This window comes from Bison bison, unplaced genomic scaffold, assembly GCF_000754665.1.
Source record: "Bison bison bison isolate TAMUID 2011002044 unplaced genomic scaffold, Bison_UMD1.0 scf7180017864172, whole genome shotgun sequence".
NCBI lineage: Eukaryota > Metazoa > Chordata > Mammalia > Artiodactyla > Bovidae > Bison > Bison bison.
This window is the reverse complement of record NW_011494744.1, coordinates 2,665,541-2,692,031: the sequence shown is the minus strand read 5'-3', so window position 1 is coordinate 2,692,031 and position 26,491 is coordinate 2,665,541. Positions and strand designations below refer to the sequence as shown.

The 26,491-nt window shown below is 37.5% G+C and overlaps 1 protein-coding gene across 2 annotated transcripts in view; it reads left to right on the top strand.

Moving 5' to 3' along the window:
- The window catches only part of BTAF1 (BTAF1 RNA polymerase II, B-TFIID transcription factor-associated, 170kDa), an 87,538-nt gene extending 63,271 nt beyond the window's left edge, over positions 1–24,267 (top strand). For both annotated transcript variants that reach the window (XM_010842203.1, XM_010842204.1), the window contains 17 exons: positions 1,015–1,168; positions 1,586–1,695; positions 3,050–3,251; positions 4,365–4,513; positions 8,228–8,380; positions 8,599–8,720; positions 8,811–8,978; positions 10,700–10,777; positions 10,908–11,037; positions 12,178–12,319; positions 12,466–12,596; positions 15,076–15,201; positions 16,604–16,756; positions 18,835–19,046; positions 20,257–20,416; positions 21,174–21,344; positions 22,730–24,267. In XM_010842203.1, coding sequence (XP_010840505.1) covers positions 1,015–1,168; positions 1,586–1,695; positions 3,050–3,251; positions 4,365–4,513; positions 8,228–8,380; positions 8,599–8,720; positions 8,811–8,978; positions 10,700–10,777; positions 10,908–11,037; positions 12,178–12,319; positions 12,466–12,596; positions 15,076–15,201; positions 16,604–16,756; positions 18,835–19,046; positions 20,257–20,416; positions 21,174–21,344; positions 22,730–22,873 — 2,505 coding nt within the window. In that variant the 3' untranslated portion in view covers positions 22,874–24,267. The remainder of the gene's footprint in view (positions 1–1,014; positions 1,169–1,585; positions 1,696–3,049; positions 3,252–4,364; positions 4,514–8,227; positions 8,381–8,598; positions 8,721–8,810; positions 8,979–10,699; positions 10,778–10,907; positions 11,038–12,177; positions 12,320–12,465; positions 12,597–15,075; positions 15,202–16,603; positions 16,757–18,834; positions 19,047–20,256; positions 20,417–21,173; positions 21,345–22,729) is intronic.
- The last annotated feature ends 2,224 nt before the right edge of the window (positions 24,268–26,491 follow it).

The window sequence follows — 26,491 nt, the reverse complement described above, 5'->3', positions numbered from 1 at the left end:
TCTACTGGTTGCAAGACATAGGAACTTTCCTGAGTTGAGCAATACACTATCAGTGCTAAAAGACATGTGCTTAATATATTTCTGTAAAGTGTAGGCCTATTTTGTTTTTTTAAACCAAAATCTTATTGTCTATATTCCTTTTAAAATAGTCTGTGAATGAAGACTTTTTCACTAACTATATTATTCTCATGTTAATTTTAATAAAAAATGTATACTTTGATGATTTGCATAGTTCCTTCACTTAAAAATATAATTGTATCTTTCTGGGGGGACTTTTTTTGTATTTAATTATTAATGAAATTACTGCTAAGTATGAGGTTATATTAATCTTATTAAACAGATGCTTATATTCTATCCCTTGAAAGTGAAATTCACTCAGTCATGTTCGACTCTTTGCAACCTCCTCATGGACTATACAATACATGGAATTCTCCAGGCCAGAATACTGAAGTGGGTAGTCTTTCCCTTCTTCAGGGGATCTTCCCAACCCAGGGATCAAATCCAGGTCTCCCGCATTGCAGGGAGATTCTATACCAGCTGAGTCACAGGGGAAGCCCAAGAATACTGGAGTGGGCAGCATATCCCTTCTCCACGGAATCTTCCTGACCAGGAATCAAACCAGCGTCTCCTGCATTGCAGGCAGATTCTTCACCAACTGAACTATCAGGGAAGCCATGCTATCCCTTAAGCAAATATAAATAAGGGCAGGTCATGGTAAGTTTCTTTCGGATAGAAGAAGAAAAAAACATGTCACTTAGGACTATCTCTAGAAACAGCACGTATTCTTCTATTTCTTTTCTCCAGCCCCCGAAAAGTATTTTATTTTGGATGTAAAAATCTAGCTCAGGATTTTATGCCTATGTAAATTTATTGAGAGGTGTTTTATAGTTATAACATGTCCAGTAATTGGTAACACTGAATTCTTAACACCGATTTTTAAATTCTCTTAATAACATTTTGAAAGCATTATACTTTTTTCTGAAATCTTGTTTTCACCTAACATTTAATTTTTAGGCCCAGAAGCCTTACTTGGTACAACGGAGAGGAGCTGAGTTTGCCTTGACAACTATAGTGAAGCATTTTGGTGGTGAAATGGCAGTGAAGTTGCCACATCTCTGGGATGCGATGGTTGGCCCACTGAGGAATACAATCGACATACATAATTTTGGTGTGTACATATTTTTCCGAGTTGAGATTTAAACAGATTTCAGTGTACATCTATTACATATGTCTTTATAAAATAACAGTGCCTGTGCCTGTTTATCCCAGGCCAGCTGGTAAGTTTTTAAATAGAAGGTTGGTAAAAACATTGATTTTCATGTCATTTTGTATACTTTTCTTGCTTTTTACTTTTCCTGTTATGTATTTAGAAAGAGATTTGAAATGGATCATTATATTAAGCTTCTTTAGTTCTTTAGGAGTAGCACCTCAGCAGTTAAATTAAGGGTGTTGTATTTCATTTTACATTATAAAGCAAAAGAGATTCTCCCACAGTAGCTGGGGGGTGCTAAGACTTTTTGTAAGCTCTGGATTTTGAAAAACTATTTGTAAGGTAATACGCACTTAAATCAATGTATCTTAATAGATGGAAAGTCCCTCTTGGAAAAGGGAGATGGCCCTGCCCAAGAACTGGTGAATTCTCTGCAAGTTTTTGAAACAGCAGCAGTGTCGATGGATTCTGAGCTTCATCCCCTGGTAACTAACTAATGCAAGTGTAGTTTTTTTCCTAATAAATCGAGTAGTCTTATTAGAAAGACTTAAGGCTTGAATGAAAAGTGCAACTATGATGTCATCCCTTATGATTTCATTTTCTTTTAGATGCTATAACTAGATTCCTTCTTTTCCTGACAACTTAACTCTTCCAGGCTTTGAGGCAGAGCTGGGTGCATGAAAGAAAACCCACTCTGAGAGCTTAGAATACAGGGCAGTAGGAACAGGGCTCTGATGACCTGAAGCCAGCTGCAAACACAAAAGAAAGCTGCATCCCTGTTCATCTGTACCATCTTAATAATATAGTTCAGGAACAGAAGAATCCAGGTGATAAAATCTCTTCCCTAGATAAATGTAATGGTAGGAGGAACTTACCTCTCTGAGATGAAACTAGTCAGTGGCAAAGATAGAACATGGGTTTATTTTTTAACTATTAAAATCTCTGTCACCAAAAAATTAGAATAGAGGGAGGAAGAACATAGACCAGAGAATTAATTATCTGGTCTTTCCACTGAATAAAGTATTGATATTATTCTTTCCATGTAACTGTAATAGGAAGCTTTGCAATTTATAACATCATAAAGGGTGCTAGCATCAATTCTCTATTCATATAGGAGAGAGTAGAGGGAAATTCTTCTGTTTATATAGTAACAAAGCATATTCTTTTACTTGTTAAATTTTGGGAATTTAGTAAAGAAGGACAGAATTCATCTGTAAGTGCTCACCCTCCGTGATCAAACAGGATGCATTCAGTTGAACTGTAAGGCTAGTTTGTTGAGCAAGTACCTGACTCTCATCAACATTAATCCTGGCTTCTGTGCATCAGACATTTAATAATGGGATATGTCGTGCTCTTGTGATTATATTGCATATGGAAAGCCAGGAAGTTAAAGTGGAAAATAACTACCAGAGTATGGTGCCTAGAGCAAAATCAGGATCACCCAACCCAGGGAATACAAAGTATGTACTTAAACCTAAGCTAGATTTGGAGGGGGCTGATGATGTGCAGTGTCATTTTCCCAGCCTCAGTAGGAGAATCGTGCAAGTGCCTTTGATGTGTTCCCTGCGAATTTTGGAAAGTATTGAGTGTTCCCTGATGCTTAAGAGAATATTCAATAGGGGAGAAGTTCTGCATCCATCTCTTCTTTTTAAAAGCATTATAATAATGTAGATTTAGATTAAATTTTTATTGAGTATGTTCTGACAATGTTTTAAGGTAACTGGAGATAATTCTTGGATTTAGCATTGCTTGGAATATTGAGAACCTCTGAGTAAGGGCCATTATAGTTTAAACATGAGATTCCCTATTGAGTCTTCTGACTTGTCTTTTTGTTTTTAGTTGGTACTGCATTTGCCTCATCTTTACATGTGCCTTCAGTATCCCAGCACTGCAGTGAGGCACATGGCTGCTCGTTGTGTGGGCGTCATGAGCAAAATAGCTACCATGGAAACAATGAATATATTTTTGGAGAAGGTTCTTCCATGGCTGGGAGCAATTGATGACAATATCAAACAAGAGGGTGCAATTGAAGCTCTTGCCTGTATCCTTTTTCACTTTGACAAACTACTCAAATTATATTTGCTTTATTTAAGAGTGACTAAAATAAAATTTATTCAGATATATACAGGGCAGTCCAGTGGTTAGGACTCCACACTTTCACTGCTGAGCAAGCCGTGTCAGGATTGGGGGGTGGGAGGAGAACAAGCCAAAAAAAACCCAGCACCAAAAACAAATGTGCACACAACCTGCCTTGTTCCAAAAAAGAAAACTACTTTTTTACATTTTATTTTGAAGTGTTATTTTTATTGCATTACATTATACCTGTATTTACATTTTATTATAATATTCACACAAAAAATTGAAGAATTACTGTTAATTTTGAGATCTTTTTATAAGCAAAAAATTTATAGTCAGTATGTTTTTAAATATGAGGTTTGCTAAAAAAGTGCATTTGGCTTTTTCTATATGATGCTATGCTACTTTTTTTGGCCAACCCAGTATTAATCAGATGCTTATAAATTTACTATGTTTGCTTTGTTCATTGATTGTCTGGCAAAATGATTAATTAACTAGAAATATACAGACAAGCTTTTTACCAAGGGTATGACATCCATGAACATTGTTTAACTCAAAACCTAAAAGACATTTTGGTCTAAGAGCAAGAAAGATGGATAGAGAGCAAACCAGTAGAAACTCTAGCTAAAGAAATGCCAAAGATTATGGGATTGAACTCTTTGGACCTGCTGTCTCCAGCTCAGGGTTGTTAGGATCCTGGTGGGAAAATTGGAATTAATTTTTGACACTTAGTTGTGCTCCCTTGCTTGCAACGTAAATCAATTTATTTTGATATGTGAGTTCTAGAAACTTGTAGGAATTCCTCTATGGAAAAAAATCTTAGTAAAGATTTCCTCCAGCATTCCTCAGATGAGAAAAATCATCTTCTTAATCTTGAGAAAGTTACATAGTTTTTACAAAAGAGTAACCCTGTATAAATGCTGTTATAATTGAATCAGACCTTGAGGGATAGTCAGTCCCTCATAATACAGGGAAGCAAAGAGGAACTGTCTTAGAAGTCCCAGTCTTGGTGTATCGGTTTGTTTATGAAAACAGCTACCCTGGAACCAGTTAGAAATTTCCTTAGTAACTTCCTCAGGTGTCATGGAACAACTGGATGTTGGAATCGTTCCATACATTGTACTCTTAGTTGTGCCTGTGTTGGGAAGGATGAGTGATCAGACGGACAGCGTAAGATTCATGGCCACACAGTGCTTTGCAACACTAATTAGACTCATGCCACTTGAGGTAAGTTGATGATAACTTGGTTTATGAACTTAATGTTTTCAATAACTTCATGATAATTGTAACACCTTTTAAAGAACACATTTTAAAGAACAAGTTTTTTAAAAGATGTTGAATATGTTTACATTATAAGTGTTAAGACTTTTATGTTTTAATAGGTAATTTTCTTTAACACTGTTTTAAATAAAACTATGGTTCATAAAAGAATAATTCTTTAGGTGATGCTAGATTTCTAGATGCTATTCTAGAAATAAATTGTGTTCCTGAGTATCCCAGTAATATCTAAGATACTGTTCTGGAGTTTACATGAAAGGTAAATTTGAGAGATGGTAACTGAAAGTGTAAAAAGCAAACGATATGCTTGTTGGATTATGGAGAAAGCAGAATGCAAGGCTGAAGTTGAACAATTTTGGAGTATACTTACGGGACAGAAATAATATATGTGGCCAATGGAGGAAATAGAAGTGGCTTGAAGCAAGAGAAAAGCCAGGACCCTGTCACTTAGCCACTTAATATATTTTTATGGGATTTTTGTAATTCAAGAAATAAGTATATATGCATTTCGCCCATTCTGTAGTATGTGTCCAGTAGTTCCTTTTTAGGCCAGATAATACACTAGAATACCACATTTTGTTTATCCATTCATCAGTTGATGGACATTTGGCTATTATGAGTAATGCTGCTGTGAGCATGCACTTATAAAGTATTTGGGTGTAAGCTTTTTTTTTTCCCCCTTCTCTTTTTGATTTCTCTGTGAGGCACATGGGATCTTAGTTCCCTGACCAGGGATCAAACCCGTGCCCCCTTCAGTGGAAGTGCAGATTCTTAACCAGTGACCACCAGGGAAGTCCCTGCTTTTCTTTCTTTTGAGCACACATTTAGGAATGGAATTACTGGGTCATATGATGTTTAACTTCTTAAGAAACTATCAAATTGTTTTCCCAGAAAACTGTACCATTTTATATTTCTACTAGAAAAGTATGAGCATAATACTTTGGAACAGTCTCTCGGCAGGGGGAAGAGTTTGACTATATCTGGTTTAAAAAAAAAAAAAAGCTGAGTCAAAGGACTTACCATAGGGTACTGAGTACAGTCTTCAGAAGTACACTGCCTGAGTAATGGGGCCAAATTAACCCTTGCAAGAAGATTTGAACCCACATTAGCAAAGCCTAAAAAAAGCAAGCCTTAAAGGATTGGATTGGTTTCAGATATTTAACTACATCCCAGAAAAAATTTAAAAAACTAAAATATTTAACCCCCAAGAGTTCAGCACCTAACAGCATAAAACTTAGGATATTTAGCACACATCAAAAAATTAACCAGAAGGAATTCCCTAGTGGCCTAGTGGTTAGGATTCTAGGCTTTCAGTGCCATGACCAGAGTTCAATCCCTAGGTGGGAAACTGAGATCCCACTAGCCATGTGGTGTGGCCAGAGGAAGAAAAAAGAAGTTACCCAGGAGAAAAGTCAGTCAATAGAAGCAGACCCTGAAATGACCCAGATAATAGAATTAGTATACAAGGTCATTAAAATATGCTCCATATGTTCAAGAAGGTAGAGGGAAAGCATGAGTGTAATAAAGAGTGAAATGGAAGAAATAAGAACAACCCACATTGAACTTCTTGAGTTGAAAGATACAATTACAAGTAAAAACACACTGGATAGGATTAATGACAGATTAGATGCTGTGAATTTGAAGACACAGCAGTAGAAACAAGAATGTCATGCAGGTTAATTGCTATTCCACTTTATCTTGATTCACTGTTATATTTTCATAAGAAGGATCATGTACTTTTCTTTCAAGGATTCTGGGACTATCAAGCAGTGGGTTGGATAGAAGCTTTTATTCCTTGCACTGTTAGTAACTCTTGCTGCTTTTATAGGAATTGGAGGGAGGAAGATATCAATGGAAGAGTTCCTGGCACTGTACAATATTTATGAATCCTAATCATTGTTAGGAAATGTACCTCATTGTATGGCCTTATGCTGAGTCACTTTAGTCATGTCCAACTCTTTGTGGTCCTATGGACTGTAGCCCGCCAGGCTTCCCTGTCCATGGGATTCTCCAGGCAAGAATACTGGAGTGGGTTGCCATTTCTTATTCCAGGGGATCTTCCCAACCCGGGATCAAACTTCCATCTCTCATTTCTCCTGCACTGGCAGGCAGGTTCTTTACCCATAGTGCCGCCCGGGAAGTACGGCCTTATATCTGGTTGTTATTTATTAAAAGGTCCATGAGGATAAATGTCTGAAGATTTGTTACTTCCATGTAAAGCACTGTGCAGAAAGGCCTTGTTTTGATAGTTATCATTAGGATACTGAATGTGTTAAAATGTTAGTTTCTATCTTGATTAAGTTGTTAATTCTAAACCCTTTTGAGGGAATTCCCTGGTGGTCCGAGCTTTCACTGCAGAGGGGACAGGTTCGATCCCTGGTTGGGGAACTAATTTCTTAATCATAGGGCAGTAGTTCTCAAACTTTTTGGTCTCTGTACCTCTTTACACTCTTAAATATTAAAGACCCCAAAGAATTTTTGTTTATATTTTCTGTAGTAGAAATTAAAAGTGAAAAGTGGAAAAAGATTTATTAATTCATTTAAAGAATAAATCCATTAGACTTTTGAATAGACCTTTTACAGATACACGCTTTGTAACATGCATTGGTCATCTGGAGAACACTGGCTCACTGAGTTATGTAAGTCTTTTAAAGGTTGATTCATATCAGCATATAGTAACAAAAAAGACTCATTAGTATCACCAACAGAAAATTTTTAAATATTGGGAAGCACCTGCAGTGCTAAGTTGCTTTTGACAGCTTGCATTTTATCACTGACAACAAGTTGTGCCACTCATTTTCCTTGAAGTGACCAAATTTTTTAAAGAAAATAATCTGCCAGATACTCAAGTCAGAATAACCATAGTTTGTCAGTCCATTCAAGTAAACTCGTTCTGTAAAAAACAGCTAGGTCAACTCACAATTTTAAGAAATCTTACAAGTGCTTTTCCTAAATATTTTGTATTTCAGTATGCATGGTATACAGCAGAAGTGCTTTATGGAATACTTCATATTTTGTTGCACAGAATGTTAAAAAAAGATGTGCCATTCAAAGGTTGAGGTTTAATAAAATTATTTTTACTGCTTCAGTGACATTCTTAAGTGAAACCAGCTTGTGTTAAAAAAAGGCTGGTGCGTGGCAGCAAGTCATAGTGACTGCTCACATACTTGGTGTCACCGCCTTGATTCTTTCTGAGGCAAAAGCAGTCTTGCCCACCATTACTTTTGTGCATCAGAGCAAAAGTCAACACAGTGAAAAAAGCAAACAATGTCTTATCCTTTGTTATGAAATAGCTGCAGTCAGTAACCCTGTGAAAAGGTCTTAGAAATCCTGAGCGGTCTGCAGACCACATTTTTAGAACCAATACCCTGGGCAACCATCAACACTAAAGAGGCTCTATAGTAACAGCATTCCACTTAAACAATACAATTTTGCCATTATCAAGTAACACATGGTATGGGAAAAATAAGTTGTAGCTGTGTTCTTAAAATAGCTTAGATGTGCTTATTTAATAATCTCATCATATAGTGCTTTTAATACCGAAGTCTTAAATATTTGTCTTCCAGTCACTAAAATGATACTATTTTTGAATTGGTTTTTCTTTGCATATATATGTGTGTGCGTGTAGCAAATCATTTTAATACACTTAAAAAATAATTTTAGGCAGGCATTCCGGACCCTCCAAATATGTCAGAAGAATTAATCCAATTGAAAGCCAAGGAAAGACACTTTTTGGAGCAATTGTTAGATGGGAAAAAGTTAGAAAATTACAAGATTCCAGTACCAATCAATGCTGAACTCAGAAAATATCAACAGGTAAAGTTTTATACTTATCTTACAAATACTGATTATTCCTTTTAAATATACCTTGAAGAAGTTAAAGATTGATCTAATAATTAAAATTCTTGTGTTTGGTGTCTTGTATCCATTTATTTCTCCCTGCCTTTGGTCTTTGTAAACATGTTCTTTACAGAAAAATATTTTTATGATCTGTTCACATTTACCATTTTTCTCTCTTTCTCCCAACGTTTCAGGATGGTGTGAACTGGTTAGCATTTCTTAATAAGTATAAGCTTCATGGAATTCTGTGTGATGACATGGGTTTAGGGAAGACTTTACAGTCCATCTGTATTCTAGCAGGAGATCACTGTCACAGGTGATTTTAAATGTTATGTTAACACAAGGCTTTCAGACGCTGAGCAGTATAAACAAGCTGGTTAATTCATTGTGTTTTGCTGTTGTAAAGGGCCCAGGAATATGCAAGATCAAAATTGGCAGAATGTATGCCACTTCCTTCCTTGGTGGTTTGTCCACCAACATTAACAGGTCATTGGGTGGATGAAGTAGGTAAATTTTGCTCCAGAGAATATCTCAATCCACTGCATTATACTGGACCTCCTACTGAAAGAATAAGGTAAGAACTGTACAACCAGAAAATGTTTAATCTTTGCTTTAAGTAGTTTGGAAGAATAAAATTTATTAAAAATGAATTCTAGTTAGTTTTTTTGGCCATCAGACATAGAAACTTACTTTAACTTATTTAAGAAAGGTAAATGAACGTATTAAAAATAGAATCAGTGAGACTCATCAAAATTTAAGGAGTTTCGGGACTTCCCTGATGGTCCAGTAGCTAAAACTCTGTGCTCCCAGTGCAGGGGGCCTGGGTTCAGTCTCTGGTTGGTGAACTAGATCCCATGTGCTGTAATTAAAAACCACAGCTAAAACATGGCATAGCCAAATAAATCATAAAATAAATACACAGTGTAAGGACATTAACCACTGTCAACAATCAGTTAGGCTCTAAGGTTTTGGAGCTAGGAAACTATCAAGAACCAAAACCGTTCTTGGTGCCTTTCCTAAAGTCTTGTGATCATAGCATCTCCTAGGAGCTTCTGTTATTTCTTCATTTTTTATGCACTTTCCCTAAGAGCTACCTCTTCCTTCTTCCCTCTCCCCAAAAGTGCTTTTGGTGCACAGTGGCTTGCTCTAGCTGCCCTGATCCCATAGAACACTATAGTTCTATTAATACATCTCTGTTCCTAAATACAGGTGTTGAAGAGTGGTGTATCATTACTTCCAGTTTGTCTTTTAAAGCTTGGATAGTCACAGATTACTGATTAGTCCGTAGATTTGCTGCCCTTCTGTGAATTAATAGCTAACATATACTGAGCACTTACTGGTCAGGCATTAGATATTCTAAGCAGTTTTATTTACATTTATGTAATACCATGTATTCTCTTAATGACCTTATGAGGTATGGGTACTATTATTGTTCCCAACTTGCAGATAAGGAGTTTTAAGACATGGGGCCTGGGAAGAAGATCACTCAGCTAATTAAATAGAAGCTCACTAGCTGTAATTAAATGAAGATTTGAACACAGGCAGCTCAAGAGCTTGTACTCTTAAAGAATTTACTGTAAAGGAATTCATCCATTTATAAGTGGTAGAAATTCAACTGAGACTAGCTTAAGCAAACAGGAAATTCATTAATTAAACTGAGCATCTTGGGGTGAATTCTTGCTTCAGGTACATCTAAATTACTGTTCTTCCCCATGCATAGCTTGTTCTGTTGGTCTCTACTGGACTTTTGTCTACTATTGGTATAGATAAAAGGTCATGGGCAGTCTTAGGCCTACATTCTCCTAGCTTGGCAACTGTAATGAACAGAGATAGTCTCTGAGACTGGCCGGCCTTGATTGCGTCATGTCCCCAAGCCAGCCTCCATGATTGGGGAATAAAATATTGTGAATGGCTTGATCTGATTAAAATGCTTCACCTCTTTGGTGATTATGGGGACATGTGACTGATGGCTCGTGCTCGGCCCCCGGCACAACATGGAATGCTGAAGGAATAGTGCCTCCAAGGAAGAGGTTTTGGCAAATAAAATGACCTTCACATTGTGAGTCGGGTACTCACCTCTTTTCAATCAGCTGAGTTAGGGCCACACGACCAAGTTGTAAGGAGAATGGCCTTCAGGTAGCAGGGTCATGGATGTAGAGTAAGCAGAAAGGAATATTGGGTTTGGTAGGCAGATTGAAATCACTTTCTACAGTGGCATCTGTGCTTTCCACTTTGCAAGTGTATTACAAACTCTGCAGGTTCCCATTTTCTAACCTTGCTTATTTTTAAATGCAGGTTACAGCACCAGGTCAAAAGGCACAATCTCGTAGTGGCTTCCTATGATGTTGTGAGAAATGACATAGATTTCTTTAGGTAAGAGTTAAAGTTTTTTAAAGGAAAACAGTGTCAAATTCAGAGAGAATTGTATCTTTCTGCCTCAAAGACTCTTCATATTGTTCCTGACATGTAGTAAAAGATGCTAACATTTTTTATTTTTCCTTAGAAATATTAAGTTTAACTACTGTATTCTTGATGAAGGCCATGTCATCAAAAACGGAAAAACAAAATTGTCAAAAGCAGTAAAACAACTGACTGCTAATTACAGGATTATTCTTTCTGGAACACCAATCCAGGTAATTATTTACCTTTTCTTTACTTGGCATTTGACAGTGAATTAAAGAAGAGGTTTTTTTTTTTAGTTTTTGGAATAATTTCCAGTAATTATCTTGCTTTTATAATGGTTCATTTGGTATGTAGCAGTATCTGAGCAAACCCGGTTTTAAATCTCATATTTAAAATGTGATTTTAGGCTGTAGTAGCCCATGAGTCCGGAGAAGGCGATGGCACCCCACTCCAGTACTCTTGCCTGGAAAATCCCATGGACGGAGGAGCCTGGAAGGCTGCAGTCCATGGGGTCGCAAAGAGTCAGACACGACTGAGCGACTTCACTTTCACTTTTCACTTTCATGCATTGGAGAAGGAAATGGCAGCCCACTCCAGTGTTCTTGCCTGGAGAATCCCGGGGACGGCAGAGCCTGGTGGGCTGCCATCTATGGGGTTGCACACAGTCGGACACGACTGAAGCGACTTAGTAGCAGCAGCCCATGAGTCAGGAGGCAAAGCCCAAGTGCAGTTAGAAGGGTTTCACTGCAGGAAGGCAACCCACCACGGTGAGCCAGAGCTTAAGCAGGGTGAGAAGGGCTTCTGGAAGGGGTAAACAGATAGGACGGTACCTTAGGATCCACACATACTGGGAAAGCATCCAAAATGGAAAAGTGTGGGGGGGTGTTATTTTTTTTTGGTTTTTGTTTTGTGAAACTCCCAAGTAGAATTGGAAAAAACCTTTACCTTTTCTCATGACCCATAAATACTGGGTAGACATGACCTATAACCAAACTCTTCTAGGTTTTCCTGCTTTGAATAAATGATGGTGATGGCCAGATTTCTTAAATCTTGCTGTTAATCTTAGTCTCAAAAAAACCAGAAACGTATTCATCTTTCTGCTCTATTTACTACTTGATAGAACCGACCAAAAAGATTTAAATACTGTGGACCAAGGCTTATTGTGGTGGAAAAGACTTGAAAGTTCCTGTAAATAGGATAGAGTATTTTCTCCAAATTTTACACAGTAAAATATAGACTCATATCCAGAAATATAGTGATAATCTCTCTCATCTATGTCATTACAGTGGGCTTTCATTATTGTTCCATTTTTAAGTTTAAGGAAATAATCCTAGCACACAAGATAACTGGTGTTCCTTTCTTATATTCAGAACAACGTTTTGGAGCTGTGGTCATTATTTGATTTCCTCATGCCAGGATTTTTGGGGACTGAACGCCAGTTTGCTGCTCGGTATGGTAAACCTATATTAGCAAGTAGGGATGCTCGAAGCTCCAGTCGAGAACAAGAAGCAGGTAGGAAAAGGAGATACCATTGTATATTCTATGCAAGTGAATCTAATTTATATCTAATTTGGGGGAAGTCATTTAATTTTATTATTAGAGAAATTAATAAGAATAATAAATAGAATAAAACTAATTCTGTTAATAATTACTAACAGGTGTTCTTGCAATGGATGCACTGCACCGCCAGGTCCTGCCATTTCTTTTGAGAAGAATGAAAGAAGATGTTTTACAGGATCTGCCACCCAAAATTATTCAAGACTATTACTGCACTCTCAGTCCTCTCCAGGTTAGGAATCTGGCAATTGTGGTTGTTGATGCTGTTTATTACTAGAATGCTTTGAATAAGTCACAAAAGTAGTGAGTAAAGGGATGTAGCCTTTGGTTTTATTGCTCTAATCTAGCTTCTACTTCCTTAGACTTCAGGAATATTCTGTTTCAAACAGATGTAAAACCTAAATGAATCTGTTTGGGTATACAAGTACACATTTGGGTTTGTGCATTTTCAACACAGCATTAATACAAAGTCTACTGTCATAATTGCTTTGTTATACGTCTCAAGTTAATTGAAAAAGTTGGAACGTTAAAATGATACAGTAAGAAGTAAGCAAGTGATAAAGAAGCAAGCCAGTGTTTTTTAGGGCCAGAAGTCTGCCTGTGATGTCTTTTCCTTACAGCAGCATTATAGGTGTATACATCAGGGCTGAGTTGGGAAGTGGGACCTCATCTCTTCTAAAGTATTGCCAGTAAATTTTCAAGAGAAGTATTGGCATCTGCCCAGTTCTGACTTTGTACATAGAGACCATTGTCAAAGGCATTTATGGTATGCCTTTCCTTGTGTAGTATTTGTGTGTGTGTGGTATTTTTGTAAGGGGAAGCTATCTCTTGTCTTAGTAAAATATGGCCTATAAACAGAATCTTCTCTTTGAATGTTTACGTTGTGTTCTAGGTTAGTAAGCATCAGTCTGTTTCAGTATCAGATGATTTCAGTTCAGTTCAGTCGCTCAGTCGCGTCCAACTCTTTGCGACCCCATGAATCGCAGCACGCCAGGCTTCCCTGTCCATCACCATCTCCCGGAGTTCACTCAGACTCACGTCCATCAAGTCAATGACGCCATCCAGCCATCATCCTCTGTTGTCCCCTTCTCCTCCTGCCCCCAATCCCTCCCAGCATCAGAGTCTTTTCCAATGAGTCAACTCTTCACATGAGGAGGCCAAAGTATTGGAGTTTCAGCTTTAGCATCAGTCCTTCCAGTGAACACCCAGGACTGATCTCCTTTAGAATGGACTGGTTGGATCTCCTTGCAGTCCAAGGGACTCTCAAGAGTCTTCTCCAACACCACAGTTCAAAAGCATCAATTCTTCGGCGCTCAGCTTTCTTCACAGTCCAACTCTCACATCCATACATGACCACTGGAAAAACCATAGCCTTGACTAGATGGACCTTTGTTAACTAATATCTCTGCTTTTTAATATGCTATCTAGGTTGGTCATAACTTTCCTTCCAAGGAGTAAGCGTCTTTTAATTTCATGGCTGCAGTCACCATCTGCAGTGATTTTGGAGCCCCCACCAAAAAAAGTCAGCCACTGTTTCCCCATCTATTTGCCATGAAGTGATGGGACCAGATGCCATGATCTTAGTTTTCTGAATGTTGAGCTTTAAGCCAACTTTTTCACTCTCCTCTTTCACTTTCATCAAGAGGCTTTTTAGTTCCTCTTCACTTTCCTTCTGGAGAAGGAAATGGCAACCCACTCCAGTACTCTAGCCTGGAAAATCCCATGGACGGAGGAGCGTAGTAGGCTACCGTCCATGGGGTCACAAAGAGTCGGACACGACTGAGCGACTTCACTTCACTTTCTATGATTTAGTATGGTTCAAATGAATAAAAGATACACAGACGTATCTGCAAAATAGCTTCTTTCCCCTCCAGTATATAGACAGTTAACCTTTTAGTATTTATCTCTCCAACTTCAGTTTTGTGGACAAAACACTAATTTAAATGCCAAGAGCTCCATGATATCAACTACATCATTTCTTGGCCTCCATCCCTTGTTTGTAAAAATTGGATTAATATTTCTTGAAAGAAAAATTTTAGAGGTAATGAGATGACTTTAAGTATGATAAAGAAAAGGTGCCATATGAAAAAACCTGAGATATTATAGTGGTATTATAACATCAGCATAAAACACATTTAAGTAGTTTGGAGGAAGGGAGCTGCAGAGGGAAGTGACATCTGGGTTTGTTTGCACCTACAGGTTTTTATTCTCTGACTTCTGTTCTTCAGCACTGTAGGTTTCTTCCCTTTCTCATTGTTTTAACATATACAAGGCAGGAACCCTGACTCATAAGGAAGTACTTTAAACTTGGTGTGGGTTCTGCGGTTAGTGTCTTTTTTAAAACTTGGTCTTTTGAAACATACCTGTTAGGGTCTTGACCATGTAACATCACTCAAGGAAAATTTCCTCATTTATTTGTAAGGGTTCAGGTTCTCTTTTATCGGTAACTTATAAATAGAGTGGAAAAATTGAATTTAGGATTATTTGACTTTTTTAAAAAATATTTTAGCAGCTGAACAATGTGTTAAACTTGTTTTCTAAATGTAATTTAAAAGGAATCTACCACGCTGCAGTGGATCATCTATATTCAAGTAGGTTGCGTAATTCATTTTCTTTGATGAGGGCTGATTTACATTGCTACTGGCCTTTTCTAGTCATGTTTTGAACAATTGAAAAAAATATGCTTACTGTTTTTGTGGGGGAATTTACAGGTTCAGCTCTATGAGGATTTTGCTAAGTCTCGTGCCAAGTGCGATGTTGATGAAACAGTTTCTTCAGCTGCACTTTCTGAAGAAACCGAAAAACCAAAGCTTAAAGCTACAGGTCATGTATTCCAGGTACATATTATAGCCCACTTTTTAAATGTTAAAGAATGCTCTTCAGTACAGCAATGTTTATATGAAACATTAAAATATGGGTTTATCTAATTTTTTCAATTTTGTGTATACATTCTTGAAAATAGGTAAAAAAGCCAAATTAATTAATTTTCATGTTTGTAATTAGTAATAGGCAATTTAATATTAAAATTAAAGTGAAAACTGCAATATTACAGTTATTACATGAAGAGTTTTAAAATAGAGAATTTTTGTTTCCTATTCAAAAAATATTTGAATACCTACCACAAGGCAGTAATTTTTCTAACCTCAGGGGTTAATTAAAGCAGTGAACAAGACCCTAGGCGTGAAAAATATAATAAAAAACATGTATCATGTAAAAGAAAATCAACTATCGGCTTATACAGTATAGGAGTCAGGGTAGGTTGTAGTTTTTCAACAGGGTGATCAGGGATGTACTGAGGAGGTGACATTTGAGCAAAGATCTGAATGAAGGTTGAGGCATGTAGATTGGTGGGAGGAAATGATTCCAGGCAGAGATATTACATACAGTACAGAAGTCCTGAGACAGATGATGAATGAGAAAAAAGAGAAAGCGTCAACTCATTTTTTTTTCCCTTTTGAAATATTCCACTGTAGAATATCTCCCAACCCCGCCTTGTCACCAAGATATGAAGATATTAAAATACTACAGCATATTTAAATACTACAGCATATTTAAAGATAGAAACGGGAAAAGGTGATTTTGAAAGCTCATACCTCTCCCAGTTTTATCATAGTGCCCAGCAATGGAGCTTACTGATGCAAATCTGTGTGCCAAAAGTGAGACCCAAATCACAGGCCAAGTAAATGACAAAAGACAAGGGTATGGCTGAGTCAGAGGAAACAAGACCTGATTCTCAAACACAACTACACAGTTCCACCTTCCCTTTCCCACCACCAGACCTGTTGACTCAAAATACTGTGTAGAGGGGAGAGATTTTGCAGATTTAAAAGGGTCGTATGAAGTTTTCATACCCACTAATGTTTGACGAACCTTCCTTTAGGAAATGATGTCTAATTCTAGAATCATCTAGCAACATTATAAGGCACTTTCAGTTCAAAAGGGTTAGCTATAGGAGCTAATAAGACTTTCTGTCATGAGAAGGTCATTGGTCTAGTGGGGTAGACAGACATCACTGTACAATTTATATGTTATAAATTCTCTCACAGAAGTAAACACAAATTGCACAAGAAGTACAGATGAAGACATCACAGATAAGATATTTGAACTGGTTCTTCAAGAATGAATAGGAGTCGTAAGAAAGGCATTCTAGACAGATGCAGTAGCACAGGAAAAGACACCAAGATACAAATATTTGTGTCACGTGAAGGAGACTTGTATATACTTTTTCCTCTCTTAAAGGCATTACAGTACTTACGTAAACTGTGCAACCATCCAGCATTAGTCTTAACACCTCAGCATCCGGAGTTCAAGAGTACTACTGAAAAACTTGCAGCTCAGAATTCTTCTCTCCATGATATTCAGCATGCCCCTAAACTCTCAGCTTTGAAACAAGTAAGTACGTCTTTTAAGTGTTAGATGTGTGTTGTACATTCCTGATCAGTAACAGTAGGTAAATTTGCTTTTCTAAAAGATTACTGATGCGTTTACCATTTTCAAAAATTCGGTTTGTTAAATTTTTGATACAGCTTTTTAAAAAATTGTGGTAAAGTATAACAAATGCCACTTTAACTGTTTTTGAAATGTAGAATTCTGTGGCATTAATTACATTCAGTGTTATGTACCCATCACCACTATTCCAGAATTTTCCCATCATCCAGATAGAAACTCTGTACCTATGTTTATTTATTTTTGGCTGCACCATGCAGCACACAGGATCTTAGATTGAACCCGTGCCCCCTGCATAGGGAGTGAGAAGTCTTAACCATCCGGCTGCCAGGGAAGGCCTGAAACTCTACCCATTCAGGAGTAACTTCCCACTTTCCTTTCTATAACCCTGGGAACCTCTCATCTACTTTGTCTGTATGAATATATCTGTTCTAAATATTTCATGGGATCACATGTTTTTCTTTGGTGGTTAGCTAGTTTTACTTATTTCCAGGTTTCCTTCACGTCACAGCATACATCAGCACTTCATTTTTATGGCCAAGTAATATTCCTCTATTGTTGCTGTTACAACCACCACCACCACGTTCTGGGCCTCCCTGGTGGCTCAGATGGTCAAGAATCCACCTGCAGTGCAGGAGACCAGGGTGCCATCTCTGGTTCACGACGGTCCCCTGGAGGAGGGCATAGCAACCCAGTCCAGTCCTCTTGCCTAGAGAACCCCCTGGACAGAAGAGCCTGGAGGCCAGGGCCCATGGGCTCACAGAGTCAGACACACTAAGCACAGCGCAGCAAGCCACGTTTCGTTTCTCCAGTCGTGTGTGGATGGACACTTGGGTTGCTTCCACCTCTGGCTATTGTGAATAATGCTGCAGTGAACGTTACAAGTATCTGTTTGAGTTCTTTTAGGTATAGATATGAGAGTGAAACTGCTGGATTACATAGTTATTCTGTGGTTAACTTTTGAAGGAACTACCAAACCTTTCCACAGTGGCTGTAACGTTTACATTGCAAGCCATGTGCCAGGGTTCTGACTCCTCTATATCCTCCCCAAGATTTTCCTTTTTCTAATTTAACCATCACTGTAGGTAGGAGATGGTGTCACATTGTTGATTTGATTAGTTTTCCCTAATAACTAATAATGGTTTTTTTTTTTTCATGTGCTTATTAAGACATATCTTCTTTGGAGAAATACCTGTTGAAGTCTTTCAACTATTTTTTTCATTGGACTGTTTCTTTTGGTTGAGTTTTAGGAGTTTACATTCTAGATGTTAAGCCTTTATCAGATATATAATTTGCAAATACTTTCTCCAATTCTGTAGATTCTTTTCACTTTCTTGATAATGATGACCTCCATGGCTTCTGATGAGAAAACAGGTGTTAATCTCATTGAGAATCCCTTTCACATGAAGTCACTCCTGGGCATTCCCTGGTGGTCCAGTGGTTAGGACTTGGCACTTTCACTGCCAGGGCCTGGGTTTGATCCCTGACCAGGAAACTTAAGATCCCACAAATCATGCAGTGCAGGGGTGGTGGGAGTCACTTTTCCCTTGGTGTTTTCAAGATTTCTCTTTTTGTCACTGTGATTATCACTGATTATAATGTATGGTCTTGTGGACCATTTGAATGTATTTTTCTAGAAACTGCTTACTCTGCCATTTTGCTCATATCACTTGTAGTAAGTACATCATATCACAGACTGTGAGCTCCTTATTGCAAAACTCAGCTTTTAGTTTATCTACCCTTAAAGAAAAACCTGTTTTAAAATCTGGACTTCAGTTATTGTTTTAGGTTTTATAGCTTTTCTGGCTTAAGTTTTATTGAGAATAATTAATGGATGAAGAGTGTTGATTTCACATAGGCTAGAGTAGAAAATATTATACAACGATAGCCCAGAATGCTAACCTGTTTTTCAGGTCACAGGTAAGTTAACCTTTTCTCACCACAAAGAGAAGCATTTATTTCAGTGAGATTGATTGCCTACTTTTATGGGACACCTGTATATAACAAGTGATTCTTTCTTCAAGTTGCTGTTGGACTGTGGTTTGGGAAATGGCAGTACTTCTGAGAGTGGCACAGAGTCTGTAGTAGCCCAGCACAGGATACTGATCTTCTGTCAACTTAAAAGCATGCTGGATATAGTGGAGCATGATCTTCTCAAACCTCATTTACCCTCTGTCACCTACTTGAGATTGGATGGTAGCATACCTCCTGGTCAGAGGCACTCCATTGTTTCACGGTAAGTGTCTTCTGAAACTCATAAATAAGTTATAGTCAGTCTATTACTATTACTTACATAGAAGTTTGCCCACGAGCTACTTTGACTAAATATCTGAAAATGTGTTTTATTATATAATTCAACCCAACTAAATCTTTACCTTTTTAAAATACAGAAGTGCAGAAATGTAATTGAGTAGTTTGTTTAGCTAGGGGGAAAGAACTCTATTAGGAAAGCATCCTTATGGGCATGAAAGAAGTTTAAGGCATCAAAACAGAGAGGTAACTATTTCTCCTTCATCTGTATTTGGTGGTTGGGGTAAGAGGTGGCAAACAGGTGGCTTCACTATGACCTTTATCCTCATCTCTCCATCTGCACTGAGAACAAGACAGAAGCTGGCCGGGCTTGGAAGCAGTCTCTGAGTGCAGTGTTTCTTGTATGTGGTCTGCTTTAGAAATCTCCGTGGTTCACTTTTTAAAATGCAGGCTCCTAGGATCTGTCATGCAGGCTGCTGGCTTCAAAGCATTTTTAACAGACATTCCTAAGAGATCTTAAGGCACAAAACAGAGACCTAGGAAGGGACTTAAAACCAAACTCCACCATCAAAGCAGTGTTCTCCTGGGCACTAATGTTTATTATCCACACAGCCTGGGTCTCTTTCAAATAGTAATATCCTTATAGAGTTACTGTAACAAATAATATAAAGCATATAAAGTAAAGCCCGGTGTTTGTCTCAGTCAGTAATAAATAATAGCTTGGTAATAATGTTAGTTTTTCTTTTTCCTAGAAGCTACTAGATGTTGTCAGTATCTTCTAGGACTAGTATGATTTTAGCAACCCTTACCACCCTTCTTCTGCCAACCATCTTCTGCCTTCCCTGACTGATCTGACCTTTTCCCACACTATTCTGTCTCCATATGTTAAAGGTTCATACTTGGGTTTTATCTTAGTGTTCCATTTTTGAAAATTACTCGAGTACATTTTGCAATTGGACTTAATTGCTAGGTATGAAATTTCTAACATGTTATAGAATACCTTTTTTCTACTACTGAAGATGTTATGTATATTTAAAAGAAGGTAGTCTCTAGTGGTCACAGACATGGCTGTATCATGGATTTATAAAGCAATGTTCTTATTTGTGCTTTTAATATTTATTAAACTTTTAAGTGTCTATTATTGGAACTTTAGGAAGCAATGTACTAATTTTATTTTTTAATATCTATGTTTTTAGGTTTAACAATGATCCATCCATAGATGTTCTTTTACTTACAACTCATGTTGGTGGCCTGGGGCTTAACTTAACAGGCGCTGATACGGTGGTATTTGTGGAGCATGACTGGAATCCCATGCGTGATCTACAAGCCATGGACCGGGCCCACCGCATTGGGCAGGTAAAAGTCAGCACTCACTGGTGTTAACTGCACACTGGGGATGATACTTCCCCCAAAAGACAAAGTCTTGGTTTGAGTTCCTATTTTTATGTTAATAAGTGTTGTGACATTAGGTAAGTCACTTGATTTTGTTGCACAACTTTCTCACACATTAAATGAGGCGCTTGGGCCAAGAAAACCTGGGATACTAGCCATTCCTAATATCCTGTGATTGCAAACATTTTAAGGTCTTGGGCACAGATTTTTAAAAAACCTGCAATCCTAATTCAGTAGTAGTCAAGTACCTAAACTGCTAAGTCACTTCAGTCATCTCTGACTCTGTGCGACCCCATAGACAGCAGCTCACCAGGCTCCCCCGTCCCTGGGATTCTCCAGGCAAGAACACTGGAGTGGGTTGCCATTTCCTTCTCCAATGCATGAAAGTGAAAAGTGAAAGTGAAGTTGCTCAGTCGTGTCCGACTCCTAGCGACCCCATGGACTGCATCTCTACCAGGCTCCTCTGTCCATAGGATTTGCCAGGCAAGAGTACTGGAGTGGGGTGCCATTGCCTTCCCCCAAGTACCTAAAACAAGCATACAAATCCCTCTGATTTGGTGAATCTCAAAGCTTATCCATTTATTTGTGCTGCTGTTGCTAAGTCGCTTCAGTCATGTCCGACTCTATGCGACCCCATAGACGGCAGCCCACCAGGCTCCCCCGTCCCTGGGATTCTCCAGGCAAGAACACTACAGTTGCTTAACTTCTTTTTCTCATTCAGAAACGTGTGGTTAATGTGTACCGATTGATAACCAGAGGAACACTGGAAGAGAAAATAATGGGTTTGCAGAAATTCAAGATGAACATAGCAAATACTGTTATTAGCCAAGAGAATTCTAGTTTGCAGAGTATGGGGACAGATCAACTCCTTGATCTGTTTACTCTTGATAAGGTAAAGAACTTTTATACAATTTTTATAATTTATAATATATGTGTTCAGACTTCCTGGCAGTACTTGGTAAAAATATTAAAAAGGGCAGCAAAGGTGTTCACTTTAGTATCAACTAGATAACCCTTTGAGGGCATTTTTGATGTCCAGATAAAACTCTCGGATACTAGGGGATGTTTGAAGTTTTGACTTTCTGATTGATGGCTCTAGTGTGCTCCCTGGGTTTTCTTTCCTTAGCTGTCCTTTAGCAGGTAGGAACTATCTCAAGTCAGCTAGACCTGACTCTCCATTCCTTGCCCTGCCTCCTATTAACTAACTGGTGACTCGAAGCAAATTAACTTCTTTGAGCATCTTCAGTCTTGGCAGGATAACAATGCCTATATTACCACAAAGGTATGAAGATAATAGGTATTTTTGCTATTGTGGATGACAGAACTAATAGAAAATAATCATTAGCAAAGAATACACCAGCTGGAAATACTGTCAGTTTAATAATGTAAAACGAATAGGGTTGATTTAAAGTCCTGTGTAGGTTCAGAAAATCAACTGTATACTCAGTATAAATTATGGTAAGAGATGGCTTTATATAATGCAATTAAGCCAGCTATCATAACAGGGTTATCAGGTCCAAATTTTAGAGAAAGTCGTTTCCCTCTGTATGTTAAGCCACATTTAGAATATTATGTCTGGGTGTGGCATTTGCAACAGTAACAAATTAGTCCCCAAAAGGTGGCCAGAATGGAGAAAGGTTCCTTAAGCGTGTCATGTAAGATAAGGTAGAGAGAACAAGATCTGTGTAACCTAGAAAAAAGGCTCAAAGAAACATGGATTCCTTCAAATGTATTTTTATTTCATTAGAATATTCTTATGGGTGACTTCTTTCAGCGAGCAGAACTGGGCTCAAGGGGTCTTCCAGGGAAGCAAGAGCTGTTGCCATAAACCATCTTACTAGCAAAATCTGAATATATGAGATCTTGATTATTGTGCTCTGTACTCTGGTTATATAAAAGAGTGTCCTTGTTCTTGGGGTAAAGGGACATAAATAATATCTACAACTTACTCTGAATTGGTTTGGGGAAAGGCTAATGTATATCTAATTTTGTAATATATATACAGGGAGGAAGAATGATAGAGCCCAAAGTGACACAGTTAACAATGAGTTCTTTGCAATGTTCTTAAAATTCTTCTCAAATAAAAAGCATAAAATGGTAAATTATTAGGGCAGTGGAAAACAGAATAGGCTATCTTACGAGATCATTAGCTTCCCCATAGTTGGAAGTGTTTGTTTTCAACTCTGTTGAAAAAGTGCTGTGTTAGAAATAAGTGTGGTATTTTAAAGAAAAATAAAATTTTTGAAATTTTCCATTTTATCTTTCTTCCAATTAAAGGATGGCAAAGCAGAAAAAGCTGACACCTCTACTTCTGGAAAAACAAGTATGAGATCAATTCTTGAAAACCTGAGTGATCTTTGGGATCAAGAGCAATATGATTCAGAGTACAGCCTGGAAAATTTTATGCATTCTCTCAAATAACTATCAAATATTTTAAATGCAGTTGCTGCTAGTTCAGTAACATATCTGCTGATATTCAGCAAATTTCAAAGTTTATGGTGAACTTTTAGCTCAATTTGTAAATAGATCTGAAGAATATTCAGCATAACGCTGGTCCTTGTTTCACTGGGGGGAACAAGTTATTCTCAAACATTTGCACTGTATTAAATTTAAATGTTAATGTGAAAAATGGTTTAAATTTTACACGCTGAATAGCGCAGAGCAGAGGAACCAAACCAGGTTTACATGTGCCGCCATGGGTGTTCTTACAGGGAACGAGCCTCCTATCTTTACATAGTCACACTTTGTACAGGATAATATCCATGAGTACTTTAGTGTTCATGTACATTTTTTCTTTTAAATAGAACTTGTTTTTTATAAATGATTAAAACTAGGGCTTTTTTTTTGGTATAAAAGCCTTAATGAGCCATAATTTTAAGGATAAAGACTACAATTATTGGTTACGCTTGGAACATGAGAATCTTAGAATGAATTGAACCAGGCCCTTGCTGGAAACGTTTATATATTTAATGCAGAGGCATAGTGTTTTTCAAATCTTTAACATCATTTTGTCAACTTTTAAAATATTATCAACTATTCTAAATACTAGTAATGTTCTATTTAAGCCTATCATAACATCCTGTTAAGAGGGTGTTTTTTAATTTATCTAAGGGCTAGGATATAGCCAGATTCAGAGAACATATGTACTCAATAGGTTTCAATCATATATATAATATATTTTTTGTAACTATGAACATATACAGTTTTCCAGAAGTAGATTTTACACTGTTTAGAATTTCAAAATCTATGGTGAAAAGACTGTTTATTGTAGTAATGCATGACTGAAGCATAAAAGGGAGAAATGATTCCTTTATATACACAAACATACATAAATACACATATCTATATGCACAGGCATACCTGTCCTGCATCTGAAAAGGTGCTTGGTATTGGCACTAAAATCATGTAGTTATACTGGGCAGCAATAATTGGGCATGAAGCTGATTAGTGTTAGAAAAGTGAGCTCACTAGCAAGGGTGGGTATATGTATATAGATATGCATGTATGTGTATATATATAATTTTATAAATTTCACACATAAATTAATACATGCCTGTGTGCATATAAATATGTATGGATATATTTGTATATACATGTACAGGAAATAGACATCCCCCAGGTTTGTGGCTGGCCATACACATAGGCATCGGTTTAAAAACCATCAGACCTCAGCTGTAAAATAACTTTGTTTAAAGTTATACTGTCCTGCAGCATTTAGACATGGACATGTGTCACATTTCAGTAGCTTTGACAACCATACTGTAACATTAAACATAGCATTCCACAAGAGAATAAAAAAAGATTTAACTGTAAAATATGTGTAACTGTGTGTTATTTGTAGGAAATGATCACTAGAAAAAGCAAAAGATTAATTTAGATACATCCTAAAAAAAAAAGAAAAACATCTTTTTTCTTTCTAAAGGTTATTTTTTTCATTATTGAGAATTTATGTCAAACTCAATAGAAGACCAAAAGGAAATTCCTGACTGTACATAGAACATCCATTCTCTATAGCACACAGTAAGCTGTTTGGGAATATATGACCACTTAGAGGCAAAAGTGGGGCGACTATAAGAACATAATAGAAACTACAGAAAAATAAAAAGCACTGTTCCAGATACTCAATCTCAGCACACTCTTACACGTCCTGATTACAGACAGACCCCCCATTTCCCAGAACACTTGCCGGCGGCATCCACACTGACCATAGGAGCGTGTGTTAAGCGCCAGAGTAGACAGTGTGAGGCTGTGAAGCAAAAACCTGAGTTGTGCCAATTAACAGAAGATATTTGCCATCCAGCAAGTCAGTGTCAGACATCAAAAACTGCCTCTTAGGACTTACCTGCTGGTCAGTGGCTGGGAAAACGACAGCTACATGAAGAATGAATGGTATTAGAACATTCCCTAATACCACAGGCAGAAATAAACTCTGAATGGATTAAAGACCTGAATGTAAGGCCAGACACTATAAAACTCTTAAAGGAACCATAGGCAGAACACTGTAATACAAATCACAGCAAGATCTTTTTTGACCCACTTAAGCATAATGAAAATAAAAACAAAAATAAATAGGACCTAATTACACTTAAAAGCTTTTGCACAGCAAAGGAAACTATAAGACAAAAAGACAACCCTTAGAATGGGAGAAAATATTTGCAAACAAAGCAACTGACAAATGATTAATCTCTAAAATATACAAGCAATTCATGTAGCTCAATATAGGGAAAAAAAAAAAATGGGTGGAAGACCTAAGTTGACATTTTTCCAAAGATGACATACTGATGGCCGACAAACATGAAAAGATGCTCTACACTGCTAATTTTTAGAGAAATGCAAATCAAAATTCAATGAGGTATCACCTCATACTAGTTTAAATAGTCATCAAAAAATCTACAAACAATGCTGGAGAGGGTAAGGACAGAAGGGAACCTTCTTAGTGGGAGTGTAAATTGACGGAAAACAGTATGGAGGTTCCTTAAAAAATTAAAAATAGAACTACCATATGAACCAGCAATCCTATTACTGGGCATATACACAGAGAAAACTAGAATTCAACAAGACACAGGTACGCCAGTGTTCACTGCAACAATATCTACAATAGCCAGGACATGGTAGCAACCTAAATGTCCGTAAACAGAGGAAAGGATAAAGAAGATGTGGTGCATTTATATAATGGTAAATCAGCCATAAAAAAGGGACAAAACTGGGTCATTAGTAGAGACATGGATGGACCTAGAGAGTGTCATGCACGGTGAAGTCAGAAAAACAGATGCTGTATATTAACACATATATGTGGAGTCTAGGAAAATGGTACAGATGATCTTATTTGCAAAGCAGAAAGAGAGATGTAGAGAATGAATATACAGATACCAAGGAGGAAAGGGGAGGGGAGCACTGGGAGACTGGGATTGACGTATATACGCTACCGATTGCTGTTGTTGTCATTCAGTCGCAAAGTTAAGTCTTACTCTTTTGTGACTCCATAAACTGTAGATGGACAGACCCCTCTGTCCATGGGATTTCCCAGGCAAGAATACTGGAATGGGTTGCCATTCCCTCCCGACACCAGGTATCAGACCTGAGTCTCCAGCTGACTGCAGACCAGAAAATTTGTAAATGGATGGTTTGATGTTACTGCAAATAATAATAATACAAAACAGATCTGGGTGGGAAAAAAATAAAACCAAATGTGTCTCCATCTCCATTTTGGTTCTTGCAGAGCTGGGTAAATGGTGTCATGAGGAGATACGGAACACTGAAAAAGGAACAGATTGGGAAAGGGGAGAGTAGGAAATCAAGAATTATCTTTTGGTTGTTAAATTGAGATCCTTATATCAAAAGTAGAGACGGTGACTTAAAGGAAAGGTCAACCTGGAAATATAAATTTGGGGAAGGCAGTATTTGTAAGACGTGTGGGACCGAATGAGATCTCCTGCAGTATTATTTATATAGTGAAGTACTATACAGCAGGGAAAACTCAATGAGTATACCATGGATAAGTCTCAAAAACTTGAGGTTGAATGCAAAAATAATATGTAT